General features: G+C 37.7%; 1 protein-coding gene across 1 annotated transcript; it reads right to left on the bottom strand.

Moving 5' to 3' along the window:
* Positions 1–181: 181 nt before the first annotated feature.
* Positions 182–13,540, bottom strand: RSPH4A (radial spoke head component 4A). Its single transcript, XM_040965475.1, has 6 exons — positions 12,879–13,540; positions 10,734–10,968; positions 5,928–6,668; positions 4,629–4,764; positions 2,819–2,936; positions 182–1,103 (listed from the first exon to the last, which is right to left on the bottom strand). Exons 1-6 carry the CDS (start codon positions 13,538–13,540, stop codon positions 866–868), a joined length of 2,130 nt encoding a protein of 709 aa, XP_040821409.1. The 3' UTR covers positions 182–865.
* Between the last annotated feature and the right edge of the window lie 1,145 nt (positions 13,541–14,685).

The raw sequence follows: 14,685 nt of genomic DNA, 5'->3' as shown, positions 1-14,685 counted from the left end.
TCCTGGCATATGCAAGGCAAGGATTTAACTACTAAGCTTTCATGTCAGGCCCACCATGACATCTTAAAAGAGTTTCTTACAAAAACAATGACGATAGGTTGTAATTATTTGTAATTGATCCTTATCACAAAATTTGAGCAGTCCTTCAGTTCTTTGTAACATTTAAATCACAATACTTGATAAATTGCATTCTACCCTAATTTTCTATTTCAATTTATATTCCCCCCCTCAATGAAAACTGATCTGACTCAGTGCCTATTTTTTGTAGCCTTGAGGTGCCTGGTACATAACAGAATGTAAAAATGTCTGTAGTGAATGAGAATTATTACAGAAGCAATGATAAATCAAATCTAAAGTCTGAGTATCTCAGCTAAACATCTCTTCATTTTTCTTCAATCTGCTCGAGTAGATTTCTATAGGATGAAGGAATCTGAGAAGGAATCAGTTGAACAACTGAGTCTTCCCACAGTCTAAGCAAGTCATGGAATTAATAATGCTCCCCAGAGAGAACATTTATTCACAGTAATCAAATGCCAAACCATCAACAAGTGCAAATGCATGGGGAAATATGCCTTTGTTATTCCTTAAAGAAAACTAGTTCCATAGTTATCAGTACTTTTTGCTTCTGAATCCTTTCATACTTAAATTTTGGTTTCCAAGATCTTGTGGATTTGATCTCAGCATTTGTCATATGTCAAGCTCACATCCTTTTTTACAGTGAAAACATACAAGTAAATATTCCTTTGTCAGATCAGAATGGTTATGTGGTTACATGTCATTCAGCAACCTATAAACAACATTTAGTTTTACATATGTAACCCAATTTATACAATCCATCCCACATAAAACTGGGCTAACTTTATTCCTAGTCATCATCGTCTTCTTCATCCTCCTCTTCCTCAGTTTCTTCATTCTCTTCAGAATCAAGCGCAGCATCTTCTTGTGCAGCTCTGAAAGTTTGCTCCTGTTCCACACTGGGATCATCCATTTCTGTAATTTCTGGGCCACTGGGGTACTCTTGGTAAACTGGTGGTGGAACTGGGGGTGTGTAATTGTCCACACTATATTTATGGCCCCAGCCTATGTAGAAATTGTCAAACTTTCTGTAAGAAAAAAAAAGTAATTTTAAATAAGAAATGTTGCCTCTGCTGGAATAATGAAGTATTTGTGCACTGTAATTTAAAATAAAACAATACATTCAAAATGTCCAGATCTCCCTTCCACTAGTTTGAACCCTAAATCACTGCAGTCAAAGCAAAAGCCAGTTCTCACAGTGGCTGTCTGCCATCCCTGACTCAGGATCTGCATTAACTGCCAGAGCCAAGAATTGAACTGAAGTACTCTGATGTGGGGCATGACATCCCAGTGTACTAACTGCTAGACTAATTAACCTCCTCCCCTTCAGTGTTAGGAAATTATTCTGAATCAAATTGCTTAGAAAACTGGCTGGTCACACCCTTTTAGAGTATACCCTGCACCTAGAGCACAAGTTAAGACTAGCGTATTTGGACATTTTGAAGGGAATAAGTTAACTACTTCCCACCAAAAGATTTTAAAAAGTCAAGCTATCGTTTCCTGGGGGTGGGGTTGGGCTTATTACAATGCCATGATACACTTACATAGCAGATTGTTAAACTTGTGATGGTTACTAAAGGACTATACTACTGTGATAATAGGGGCAAAAATGATGGAAGTGGAAATATACCTACGAAACTGTATTATGTAACTATCATGTAAAATAATAATAGTAATTAAAAGAAAAAACCCTATATGTTATTTTTCAGGCTGACCATAGGTTTGGTCTGCAGACGTCACAAATAAACTGTGCTCTTCCCACACCCCTCAATTCATAGTCAATGCATTGCATCTCCAAAATCCATCCAGGGTTTCTGTCAAGGACACTGGTCTCAGGCTGGCTGTGCTCTGTGCCTATCTACATTCCCAGCCCAGACACTTCAATTCCATGTCTGTATCTGATGCTTTCCAGAAGCCGTAGGCACCTTTGTCCCTGTTGTTATACTCTCGAGTTTTCAATGTCCAACCCTCCCACTCCTTCCTGCTTTCCATGTCTTTATAACTACAGGAGCCCGATCAGTGAGCTCATCACCACCCTTGCATCAATGACACATTTTTCCACCTGACCCCCTGGTGGCCCATTCCACAGGAAGCAATCATACAAAGTCAGTACTTTTCCTTGCCCATGCAATCATGGGAAATGATTGAAGGCTTAATTCATTTCTTGCTTGTTATTGCTTTAATGAGTACCTCTGACACATGGCAGCTCAGCTTTCTCCAGTTCAGCTGAGCTTTTGACATTAGGAAAGAAACAGGAGGAAAATACAAAAGAAATGTATGTTCTAGGGACGAATAAAAGGGCTTTGGGATCCTCTAGATCCTAATTTCTTTGAACGTGATAGCTCAAGTAACCCATTTTACAAACCATATTAAACACTTTTACCAAGATGTCTAACAAAGATGATCTAAGACTTAAATCAATTCAAACGTTTCTTAAAATTGCTTCAATTTACCAAATGCGTGAATAAACCAATTGAACAATTATAGATGAAAAATAATTATAGATTATTTTATCATAATAATTTGGATAATTAAGTAAAACAATGGAAGTCTGAATTTGATGCTTTGCTGTGAATAGATGTTATTGTTGGAATTTTTTTTGCCATACACCTCAGATCAGGTATAATAAAGACCACACACACAAAGATCAGTTATAATAACTGCCTATTATTCTCATTATAGCTTAAGGTTTCTAGAACTTGGATAATTAAATTAATTACTTTACAAGTGATCAAATACTTACTTGCCATTGGAAACAGCATATGCACCAGGCCAAAGGTTGGATCGGAGGACAGCAATAGCATATTGTGGAATGAGATTTGAAGATAGCTGTGTAGTCCAAGGAGGTATATTCTGAATCTCTGGAACACCACCACCCCCCCAAAAAAGCAAAAGTGAGAATCCTAAATAGATAAATATTTACTGTGTAGCTAAAGTCTATTTTGTATAAATCATAAATATATTTAATACAGTATTAAAATATGGAGAATTTGTTTAACTCGATGATTCACACACTCACATCCCAAATGAGAACAGTTAGGTTGGAGTCCCTGCTTTGGATCCTGACTTCAGCCTGGCACTGCAGTCCTAGGAGGCGGCGGATAACAGCTCAGGTAAATGGGTTCTTGCTGACCACAAGGGAGACTCCTAGCTTCAATCTGGCCTACCTGCTGTTTGAAGCAACTGGGGTGTAGGAGGACATTGTGACCCTGGAAGGTCAACAAGCAGAGGATTGCAGTTCACTGGACAGTATTTGCATGAAAGCAACCAACTGGCTAGGGAAGATAATTTGTATAAGTTGAGTAAACAGCATGTAGATGAGAACACCTGGTGGAATATACAAAACAAAAGGAATTCCAATCAAGAGTATGGAAACAGTTGATGGGTTTTGTTGATGAGCTCAATACTTCCTCCCTTATCCCATACAGACTCTCGGTGTATAAAGTCTGATGTCCCTAATAAACTTCAGCTTTGACCATCAGTCAAGGTCCACGCGTGTTATTATCGGCTCCGTACACCAAGTCCATCGCTGCGGGACAGCAACACTGGAGGGTGATGGCCAGTAATTCTATCTCATTATCTCTATCTGTCAAACTATTTTTAAAAAGTTTTTTAGATAAAGAAAAGCTAAAATAACAGCTTAGCATATAGCATAAGTGTATATTATTCATGTTTAGCCACCTGAAATATATGAGTATCCATTTTTGTAACAGAGAAGTATTAGTAAGGGAAAAGTCTCGTAACATTTGATTATCAGAGACCAAATCATTATCATTAAAAAGACAGATACAAGCATAGTTTTTCCTCCCAAATTAGGAAGAAACACGGATGTGGGGACAGGAATTAGTGTGTAACAAGAAGCAAAAACCAGTACTATATGATACTTAAATACCACTACACCATTCATGACACAAATGCTTCCCAAAATAGCTGCCAGCGTTTGCAATGAAAACTATTTACCTCCTTGTGTCACCCCTGCAGTGTTTGTCAGAGAATGCTGTACTGACCAGTTAGTCTTCACATCCCTCTGTGCCAGAGCACATGAAAAGGAGAAGGCTGAAACGCAGGCTACTGCTCGCTTTCAGGAGATTTCTTTCTAGAATTTTATAAATACTTATTTCATCTGTGTGTGTGTGTGTGTGTGTGTGTGTGTGTGTGTGTGTGTGTGTGTGTGTGTGTGTGTGTGTGTGAGAGAGAGAGAGAGAGAGACAGAGAGAGAGAAGGAGAGAGGAAGAGAAACCCCAAATATCTACATTTCTACATCTAAGCCAGGCAAATGTCAAGAGCTGGGCCTTAATTTGCCACATTCCTGCTGTGTGTCAGGGATCCAGTACATGAGCTACCACCACCACCCTCAATAAGGTGCATAATAGTCAAAGGCTGGACTAGGAGCAGTATCGGGACTTGAACCCAGGACTCCAGGATGGCATATGGATGTTCCAAACATCTTGACCGCTTCATCCAAATCTTGCCCTAGAGATTCCTCCTATATATTTCTCATCTAATACACAAAGGATGTTATACAGTGTATGTGTCTGTGTATGTAAAATTACCTATATCTTCAGAGATTGGTGTTAAAAGAGGAGGTCCCACTTCTTGTTCCATATAATCAGGCTCTTCTCCTTTTTCTTCCTCTTCTTCCTCTTCCTCTTCATTCTTTTGCACAGGGTTGAACCAATTACAGCGACCCTAGGAATGAATGTCACAAGATTCTCTTTATAAAACTCAGAGTATTAACTTGGATTTAAGCAATCATCCAGTTGAAAGTTACATTGTGTGAATTTAGTCAATTTTCATTAATTCAAGACATAGTTACCATGTGCTATATTGATCTGTTATTTCATACAAGGTTCTACTGCTTATTTTAAGAATTTTCTAACTTTTGAAGTTATGGAACTTGAATTTCATTTATGTTTTAAATTGAGCTAAATATTACTGGCAAACATTAAAATATTTTAATTATTTGTAATAAATAAAACAGATAAAGTGATGACAATGATGATGATGAAAATGACAACATTTTAAATGAGATAATAAGGAAAGCTATAGAGGTTTGAGGGCAGGATCATAAAGTTATTAACTGGAGAAACCTAAGAGTATCTCTTATTTAGATGAAAGTATAAGTATGATTTTCTCCTGGCAAATGAAGTAATACAGCAAAGTGTTTAGACAGATGGATTAATGGTTCTATTCTGTACAGCCTCACGTATGACTCTGTTGCTGAGACTCTGTTTTCTTTTTCATGTGGCCTCAAGTTTCTCCCTCAATTTTCTCATCTGTGAAATAAGGAAAATATTACTATTTCAGGAGTATATGGTTACCATTTATATCTATATACAGATATAGATATAGAGTATGTTATGCATACATCCACATATATACCATATATTGGGACATATGTTTACTGTATATGGAGAAGAGCAGTTGACACAAGTGCTGCATAACTGTTAAATAGAACTGTTTATTTTCTCTTATAATAATTTATTCTTGCATAAATGTTCCCTGCATAATAGAGTATAAGAGCTAGCTTTAAAATTAATATATCCACCTATATTTAACATAAAGAATACAATAGTTTCAGAATATGCATCCATCTAAAGTTGTGTGTTACCTATCAAACAGTCCACAAGGCTATCATTTTATTTTCTATCTGAAAGATTCAAGCTGTGTTTGAATATCCTCTATACTTGGCAAGTACACAGTACACTGAGGGCTTACTTGGTCTTTCATGATCTCTTTCTCCATCTAGAATTTGAAGTCCTATTTTACGATTTTTTGTGCATTGTAAGGGTAATTTAATAACTATTTGCTAGGATGATAAGGATGATAGACCAGGAATGCAAAGGTCCTACCTGAGGGAGAATATGCTGCACATGGTGAACCCAATTGGCTAGAGATTCCACCAGATCAGTCACTTGGATGCCTTCAAAATCAGGGTTTTCCTCAAAGCTCTCTCGCCCACCTTCTAGTTCTTCCTCTTCCTCTCCTTCCTCTTCACCAAACTGATAAAATCCTAGAGGACTGACATGAGTCCCTGCTGAAATTCGTGCAATTTGTGCTCGTAAGTAGTTGCTTTCATTTCCTGGGAAAGGTGGGTAACTTATGATGGGAGCATCCAATCGCCCAGTGAAAAATTTTTTAATTTTTCTTGCAACAACAATTTGTGCAGGTGTCACTGATGGTAGCTTCACCCATGGTCTTCCTGGTTCATTGCAAACAAAATAGACATATTTGTTTGCTCCTGTTCTGTTTTCTTCTTTTGGTATGGCTGGTGGGGCCTTATAAATGGACTTTGGTAATCCATCCTCCTCATCTTCATCAGATTCACTTTCTTCTTCATCCCTCTCTTCACCTACATCTTCCTCTTCCACCTCATCTTCATCTTCCCCCTCACGAAATTCCACTTCAGCTACAATGTAATTCATTTCTACACCCAAGATTTTCCCCCAGAAACGGCATCTTTGGATTGGATGTGTGTCAGTGAGTTGCTTAAGAGCAAGAAATACACGGAAAGTCTCATCTGTGCCCAAACCAATTCCTGCTTGTTCAAAATAAAAAGCTGACTCCATCACATTTGGGAGAGGATTTTCTACCTGTGTAAACAAATGCCACAGTTAATTTTTTTTCCATAAAGAGAAAATTTACTTCTTTCTTTAATACATCTCATTATTAACTATATTTTTAATTTCAACGCTTCTTAGACGTTTCTTTTAGTTTAGATCAAATTATAATTGCTGAACTTTAGTTCTATCTATTATCAAGAAATAGTTCAAGAAGTGTAGCTTCAATAAATGTATCTCTTTTCAGTGTAACTTCTTCACCCCATCCCCAGGCTCTTTTTATTTGAAAGACACAGTTGCATAGACAGAAAGGGAGAGACAGTGTCCTTCCTTCTGCTGGTTCAGTCCCAAATGGCATCAATGACTGGAGCTGGACCATTCTCAAGTCAGGAGCCAGGTACTTCTCATGAATTTCTTGTGGACTATAAGAGCCAATGAACCTAGACTATTTTTGGCTTTAATCTTAAGTGCATTGACAGGGAGCACTTGAACTACTGCTCAAATGGGATGTTGGCCCTGTAGGTGGTAGCTTAATGTGCTGCACCACCACACTGGTACCCACATACTCAATTTTTTTAATATTTACTTTTTTATTTTATTTTATTGGAAAGGCAGATTAGATTTACAAGTAGAAGGAGAAACAGAGAAAACGATCTTCCATTTACTGGTTCACTCTTCCAAATGATTGCAATAGTTGAAGCTTAGTCAATCTAAAACCAGAGGCCAGGAGCTTCCCTTAGGTTTCCCACGCTAATGCAGGATACCAAGGCTTTGGCTTCTTCATCACTGCTTTCCCAGGCCCTAAGCAAGGAGCTGGATGGGAAGTGGAGCAACCAGGACACAAACTATTGCCAATACAGGATCCCAGAGCTGACAAGGTAAGGATTTAGTGATTGAGCTATCACTCTGGGCCCTACTCAATGTATTTTAATAGCTACCAGCTTTATATGTGTATCTTAGAGAAAATCTGATAACTATTTTCAATGAAAATATCCTAACATTCCTGCTTTATAAAAATTGACTACTATACATAGTGAAATAATTTGTAATAATAGCATAATTAATATATTTTATGTTCAGAACGTAATATGATTATATAATTGCACATGTTTATATGCCACATTTTAAAAACTAAGAAATATTTATGAAACACATGGTAAAATAAAAAGTAGTAAAAATCTGTGGAGTATCCCATACATCAGCTAACATATAGGACAAATAAAAGGAATTTATTAAAACATGTTCAGATGTGACTCTAACTGAAGAGAAAATGTAGTAAGATATTTAACTCTGGATTTAATAAGTAATTTTGAATTTCAGTTAATGAAGAGATACATAGATAATTCAATAAAAAGAATAAGGGAAAATGAGCAAGTTGAGTCTGAAGCACAATGTGCAAAAATATTCATGGAAACTTAGGAAGTTACCTTAATTGAGACAGGAGCAACTTGCAAAGAAGTTTCAATCGTTGAGATGCAAAACACCTGAGAGCATTTTGCTCTCATTATAAATATTCTTCTCTTAACCATATTATACTTTTAGTGTAAAATATAGTGGTTTTTGCATTCTTATTTCTTTTTTCCTCTTTTTAAAATATGCTCTATCGTCCTTAGTGATATTATCATTCTGTCAGTTCTCAACCTTTAGAGAGCATCAACTTTGCTTTCTCTGACTTCTTCTCATTAGCTCTAGTGTTTGATTAGTTAGAATCCTACCAATTCTAACTAGGAGCTTACCGATTCTGATGTCTAAATATTTGTTGGGGTGGTTTTATTCCCCCTTTTTTTCTCATTTCTGCCATGTTAGTCACCATCACTGACACTTTTTCTACTACAAAAGAATTCTAATGCTCTCCCCATGCTAACTTTTTTCATTCTCTTTGACTACTGTACTCCTCTATCTCTTACTTGATTTGACAGGGACCCAAACAGTTGAGTCATTTCCTGCTGCCTTTAAGCAAGATTGTTTGATTGGAAGTGGAACATCCAAGACTGGAATTAGCATTCTGAAGTGGTATGTGAGTCCTGTCAAACTGATGCTTACTCCACTGTATTATAACACTCGCTTCTTCCAGAAGGATTGTAAAATTTTCCTTGTCCCAATTGTGAAAATTGATTTTTTATTTTTTTCTACGTTATTACGACTTATTTTTCTAAAACAAAGTCAGACAATGCTATTCTCAGAGATTGGTCATACAGCCAGTATTTCAATGCTTTGAAGTCTTGCTTCTCTTCCCATTCCTGCAGTTTGTTTTGTTTTGTTTTAATTCTCTAAGGTGGTGCATCTCATCTTCACTTGTTCACTTGACTTTCCCAGATTCTAAACCCATTCTAGACCCTTTACCAGGAACTTATGAAACGTGGTAAAGGGTTCAAGTTTTAGGATAAAAATATTGCTTGCCTGTGTTGTGATTCCATACCCTAGTGTTGGGTACAGAGCCCCGTTTCTTCATGCAGTGTGTCTAATTAATCCATGCCCCATTCTTTTTTTTTTCAACTGATAAAATTTTTTATTCCACTTTTGAATTTTTACACTTTTCCTGATTATTCCATGTGAGGTGAAACTAGAACTGTTTAAGAGACAAACACAAATCTAGTACATCAATAATTGGGGAGTTTTCTTTTTTCTTTTTGCTATACTATTTTCACAACCACAGGTGTGCTTGCTAGGCAATATAACCATCACAGAAGCAAACATTAGGCAGAATACTGGTAAGGAAAAAAAAATCAAAGCAAGAAAGAGCTACCAGATATACAGACAGGCTTGGTTCCACATTCACTACTGCATTTTCAAGCGCCAAAGTATTAACTGCACATTTTTGTTCAGCTGGAAAGGAGAGAAATTTTTTTTTGGTTTGTTTTAATCAGTGCATGAGTTTCTTTTCTGATTCCAGCAGATGGACAAACAGATGGACCTAGAGCTATGTGAAATGTCATAGGTGGATGGGGGGTGCTGTGAGACTGCAGAGCCTGGCTCCTCTGGCCTCCCGAATGCAGCGTCCATGCAACTTCCCTGTACTACCAACATGCCCCATTCTTAAACTGAATTCTCATCATTCTTTGATTAATGGTTTCATGTGAATGTCTTTGTGACATGCAAATATAGAATTTCCCCAAATTACCTCATGTAACTGAAGCAAATGTCACCTTAGTAAAACAGGCTGATGTCAGTTCCTCGACACTTGCCCCTTCCAACTAAGTGCTCTGATCCAACTGCATCATGTTGAATTGCTTCATCTTGGATTCTTTCAGCCTTGGAGAGTGCACCTACACACTATCTCAGATGCCTGCCTATCTTACTTTTATTGGACAGAGCATTTTTCTCACTTCAACTACCAAATTTGCCAACATATAGGCACATTTTAAATTATCCAAGGATAAGAGAATTTTAAAACTTAACAGGTATGCTATACATTATAACAACACAAGCATTTAGGAAACAGCATATTAGATTGCTTTGTTAAATTTCTGAAAGTAAAATGTTAGTATGAGTCACACTTCATTCTCTAACTGTAACTTACCCCCACTCTGTCATGAATTGTTCTGCAAATATTTTAACAACTTGTAAAACAAGATTTTAAAAAGTATTCTTCTCCTTTTGTATTATGTATCATCAACATAATATGCATAATATCAATGCATTATATAAGGGACTCATGTTTGGAGACAGTATAAATAAAATTATAGGACTGAAACATTTCCTAATAAATTAAAGAGAAAATAGACAATTAGAAGTAAAATCTAGTTTAAAATTATTTGACATTTATTCATTATTCAACAAAACATGATCTTCTGAGGTCACTGAGATCCTATACCTGATTATTTGGAATACATAATAATTAAGATGCCATTTTCTCTGAAATAAAGAATTAACTTAAATCTTCTAGTACCTGTAACATACTAAGACACAATGTGGAAAAAGTTAAACACTAAACAAGAAAATGAGTGGTGTGAAATGAGGTTTATCAGAGAAACCTTTAAAAAACATAATATGTACATACTGTTTATGCAGCTGTAAAAGACAGTTGGTATGCATTTAAGGTCACACATTAATAATCATTCCAACATTTAACAATTAAAATGTACAGTAGTGACTTACTATTTCCTCTTCTGAGTCTTGCTCAGCTCCTTCCAAATGTCTCTGGAGAAAAAGATCCTTTTGTTTTTCTGCTATTTCATATGTTGGAAGCATCTCATTCTCATTTTGTAGTGTATCTAACTTTTTGTTAAATTGTGCCTTTTTCACATCTTGGCTAATGTTTTCAATGATGTCAACAGCATCATCAGGACGTTCATCTAGTACCTTGGTCAGCACATTAGAAAGATGATCATATCTACCCAAACAGAAAAAATTCAGTAAACATATACGTCAAGATGTTATAATGAAGGATTTCATTCAGATTCAGCTAGCTGAATTGTAGTGCACTTCAGTAACATAAAACCTTCATAGATTTTCAGTGTGTAAATACAATGATTTCTATCATTCAATTCCCCTCCCCCATCCATATAAAAATCAATTTGGCCTCTAAATTTTATTGGCTCTGTCTTAAGTCTATTGCTTTCCTTTGCATTCTATTTTTTGCATCAATTATACATACATGTATATATGCACATTCATGGTATACATACATATATATGTATAATGCCTTTGAGTGCTACAAAAGAGAGACACAAGCTGTAATATTAGAGTTTCATGAAGTATGAGTCTTAAATAATGAAAATCCAGCCTTGCACAGGAAAGAGAAAGAAGCTTGCTGGGCAAAGCAAGCAGCGTGTTCACTGCCTAAACCTCATAGCTGGAGTACAATGATAGAAAGATACAAGCCAGTGAGGACTGGGAGACCACGGATTTGAGTGAAGCAAATTTCCCATGACTCAGTCTCCTCATTATAAAAATAATTGATCAGTTTTGCATTTTCTTTTCTATTTTTTTATGATTTATTTATTTTTATTGTAAAGGCAGAGTTATATAGAGAGAAAAACAGATAGAGGGTGGGAGATATTTCATCCACTGGTTCACTCCCCAAAGGCCAGGGCTGAACTGATTTGAAGTCAGGAACCAGTATCTTTTTCTGGGTCTCCCAGGTGGAGCAGAGGCTCAGGCACTGGGTCAGCCTGCCCTGCTTTTCCAGGTCATACGTAGAGAGCTGGATGGGAAGTGGAGCAGTAGGATCATGAATCAATGCCCATATGACATGCCAGCCCATAGGTGGAGATTAGTTTTTTCTAGCACTAAAATTTTGTTGACTATATGAGTATGTAACTCAGAAAACAAAATTCTTTAGAAATCTATATTGTCATAAGCTTTTAAATTACAGATATTCTTAGATGGATAGAACAATACTGGACCAGTGTTGATTACATTTTAAGAGAAACCTGAATAAAATACCCTGAGTTCTGGATAATGTCTGGAAAATGTCCTGCATAATGACTAATTTTTCTAGTTTGCCCCTGATTGAGTGCTCTGTTAGGACACCAAACTTTCATTTTGCAAATAAATATAGCCCATGTAAATTAAGATGATTGGCCATCTCAGTACCAACCTAGGTGGAGAAAGATCTAGTCGATCTAGTTATGCAAGCACAAGAATGCTCAGATTAGAGACACACAATCCCTGCAATAGAGAATCATTTTTCACAAGTATTCTGGAGGGGGGCCGTTTCTTTGAAGACTAAAATTCCTTAATTCCTTCATTTCTGTATGCCTAGGTCAGTGAAGAAACTAGAAGAATTCCCACCAGGGAGTGACCTTTCTTTGAGTCTTGTGTGGATAAGGTGTCACTAACTCTCCCTTTGTCCTAAGATGTTTATTTATTTGAAAAGGAAAGTGAAGAAAAGAAGGAGAGAGAGAGAGAAGAAGAGTGGGGGGGGGGGAGGAAAGAGAGAGAGAGAGAATCTTTTGTCTCTTAATTCCCGTCTCAGATGCCTACAGTGATGGAGGTTCGTGGTGCTGAACCCAGGATCCCTTGAACACCATCAGAACTTTCCATGTGCATGCCAGAGACAGATGCTTAGGTCATCTACTGTTTTCCTATGCACATCAACAGGAAGACACATCCGAAAAGAAGAAACAGGGACCCCAACACACTGGAATACAGCTGTCTCAAGCCTTGACTTAACTACACTACAATGCACACCTTCACTCTTTCATTAATACATTTTTTAAGATATAATCTGTTCGCCCACAGAAACACACTGTCACACCGAGAAACACACCATGTGTTTGCTTTTGGTTTGAGACTCACAGATTGAAGCCAGACTTGCTGCTCGTCTTTATTAGATAAGCCTTCGCATTCTGAATGGCAGTCTCCAGGGTGCTGGGAGCCTCTTCAAAAGCTTGTGGCTCAGGCTGATCTAGACTATAGTTACTGTTTGAGTTTTCCTCCTGAGAAACATCAGATTCCAGCCCTTTTTGTTTACAGTGGTTACGGCTCACATTCCTTGGCCCATACAGGTGAGATCTGGATTGCTGGAACTGCTGACCAATGTTGGATGGGCTTGTGAGATGATGACTCGGTTCTTTGTTACCTGGTGGTTGTTCCAGCAGGTCAGGATGAGGTATCCCAGCTTTAAGGATGTCTGTGGTTGTGCTGTCTGAAGGGCAGGGTGTGGTAAGATTCTTTGGTTCAGGAGCCAGGGCCAGGGTAGAAGGAATAAAAGAAAGTTCCTGAAGAGAGGAGGGGGAAAGTGATGCATGTGGGCTTCTGGGGTCACTCAGAGACGGGGGGCTCCTTGGAGGGCTGCCCTTGGGAGGTGATCCAGTTTCTGCCCCCTTTTCCACTCCTGAGGGCTCAGCTGGCTTAGGTTCCAGATCTTGGAGAGAGCTGATACTTTTTTCCCATGGCTGCCCTGCTTCTTTGAGCTCTTGGTTTCCTTTTACCTGTTCTTCAGAAGTTACGTCTTCCATGGAAGGAATCAAGTGGAAAGCCCTTTCTCGATAAAGATGTGGAAGAAGGCAATACACCGCAGTAATTTGCTGAGCCTTCTGAGCTTTTCCTGAATCCTAACTGCTTTGCAAGTTGCAGCGTCTATCTCCATAGCAACCCCAGACACGGCCCTTTGGTGAAAACCAATACACTTGAGTTGCTATGGTGATAGCTAGGGAGGAGCCGACTATGTAAATCCTAGAGTTATGGTTTGCTGATGCCTCTTCCCCTCTCGCTAGCTCAGCCAATCATTTCTGAACTCCTCCAAACAGTTTGGAAATCTGAGAGTTCTTGGTGCTGAGCCTGAGCAGGAAGTGGGAGGCCTAAAGGTTTCATGCAGGAGAATTGTAAGGATCTACTGGTTTTGTTATGAGATGTTCAGTGACTAATATAGGTTGTGCGGTGAGAAGGGAGTACTGTTTTAGAGGAAGGAGGATGTATTTGTGGGGTGTGTGTGTGTGTGTGTGTGTGTGTGTGTGTGTGTGTGTGTGTGTGGAGAGAGAGAGGTGGGGGAGGGAGAGGGAGAGGGAGAGAGGGAGAGAGGGAGAGAGGGAGAGAGGGAGAGAGGGAGAGATGATACTAGGACTTGGAAATCCTGTTCCTGCTAGTGACAGTGGGACCACAGTATGCTAGCTTAGAAAGCCCAAGTTTCAGTTAGCATACATTTACAATGTTTTATTTGCATTATCCAAACAAGTCCTGAGAATAGCAAAGAAGTCTTGAGGCTTTACACTTCTCCCTTTCTGTCGATTCTGCCCTCTGATTAAGCAGATTTAGATTTTCAAGGAGCCAATGCAGAAAGATACTGTAAATAATATGTATTTCATGGATTCCTTGTTTTATAACAATTTAAATTTGAGTTAACCTTAAACCTGTATTGGCATAATACTACTTTGTGTGAATTCACATTTTTCAATGATCTAAGTCCTGATTATGAGTATTAATTTCTAATATGCAGTCTCCAATATGAAAACAGAGAATTTTAACATATTTATCTCATTGTAAATCATAATTTAAAGTCTCAAGGATTAATATATTATATATCCTATTTATTTTTTCAATAAAACAACAAATACTTGAAATTTAACACTTTCCACCAACATTTCATCTAGCAAGACATCAATTC

Source organism: Ochotona curzoniae, unplaced genomic scaffold, assembly GCF_017591425.1.
Source record: "Ochotona curzoniae isolate NIBS_2020 unplaced genomic scaffold, NIBS_Ocur_1.0 scaffold_3890, whole genome shotgun sequence".
NCBI lineage: Eukaryota > Metazoa > Chordata > Mammalia > Lagomorpha > Ochotonidae > Ochotona > Ochotona curzoniae.
Note: the sequence above shows the minus strand (reverse complement) of the source record. Positions and strands in the feature narration are given on the sequence as shown.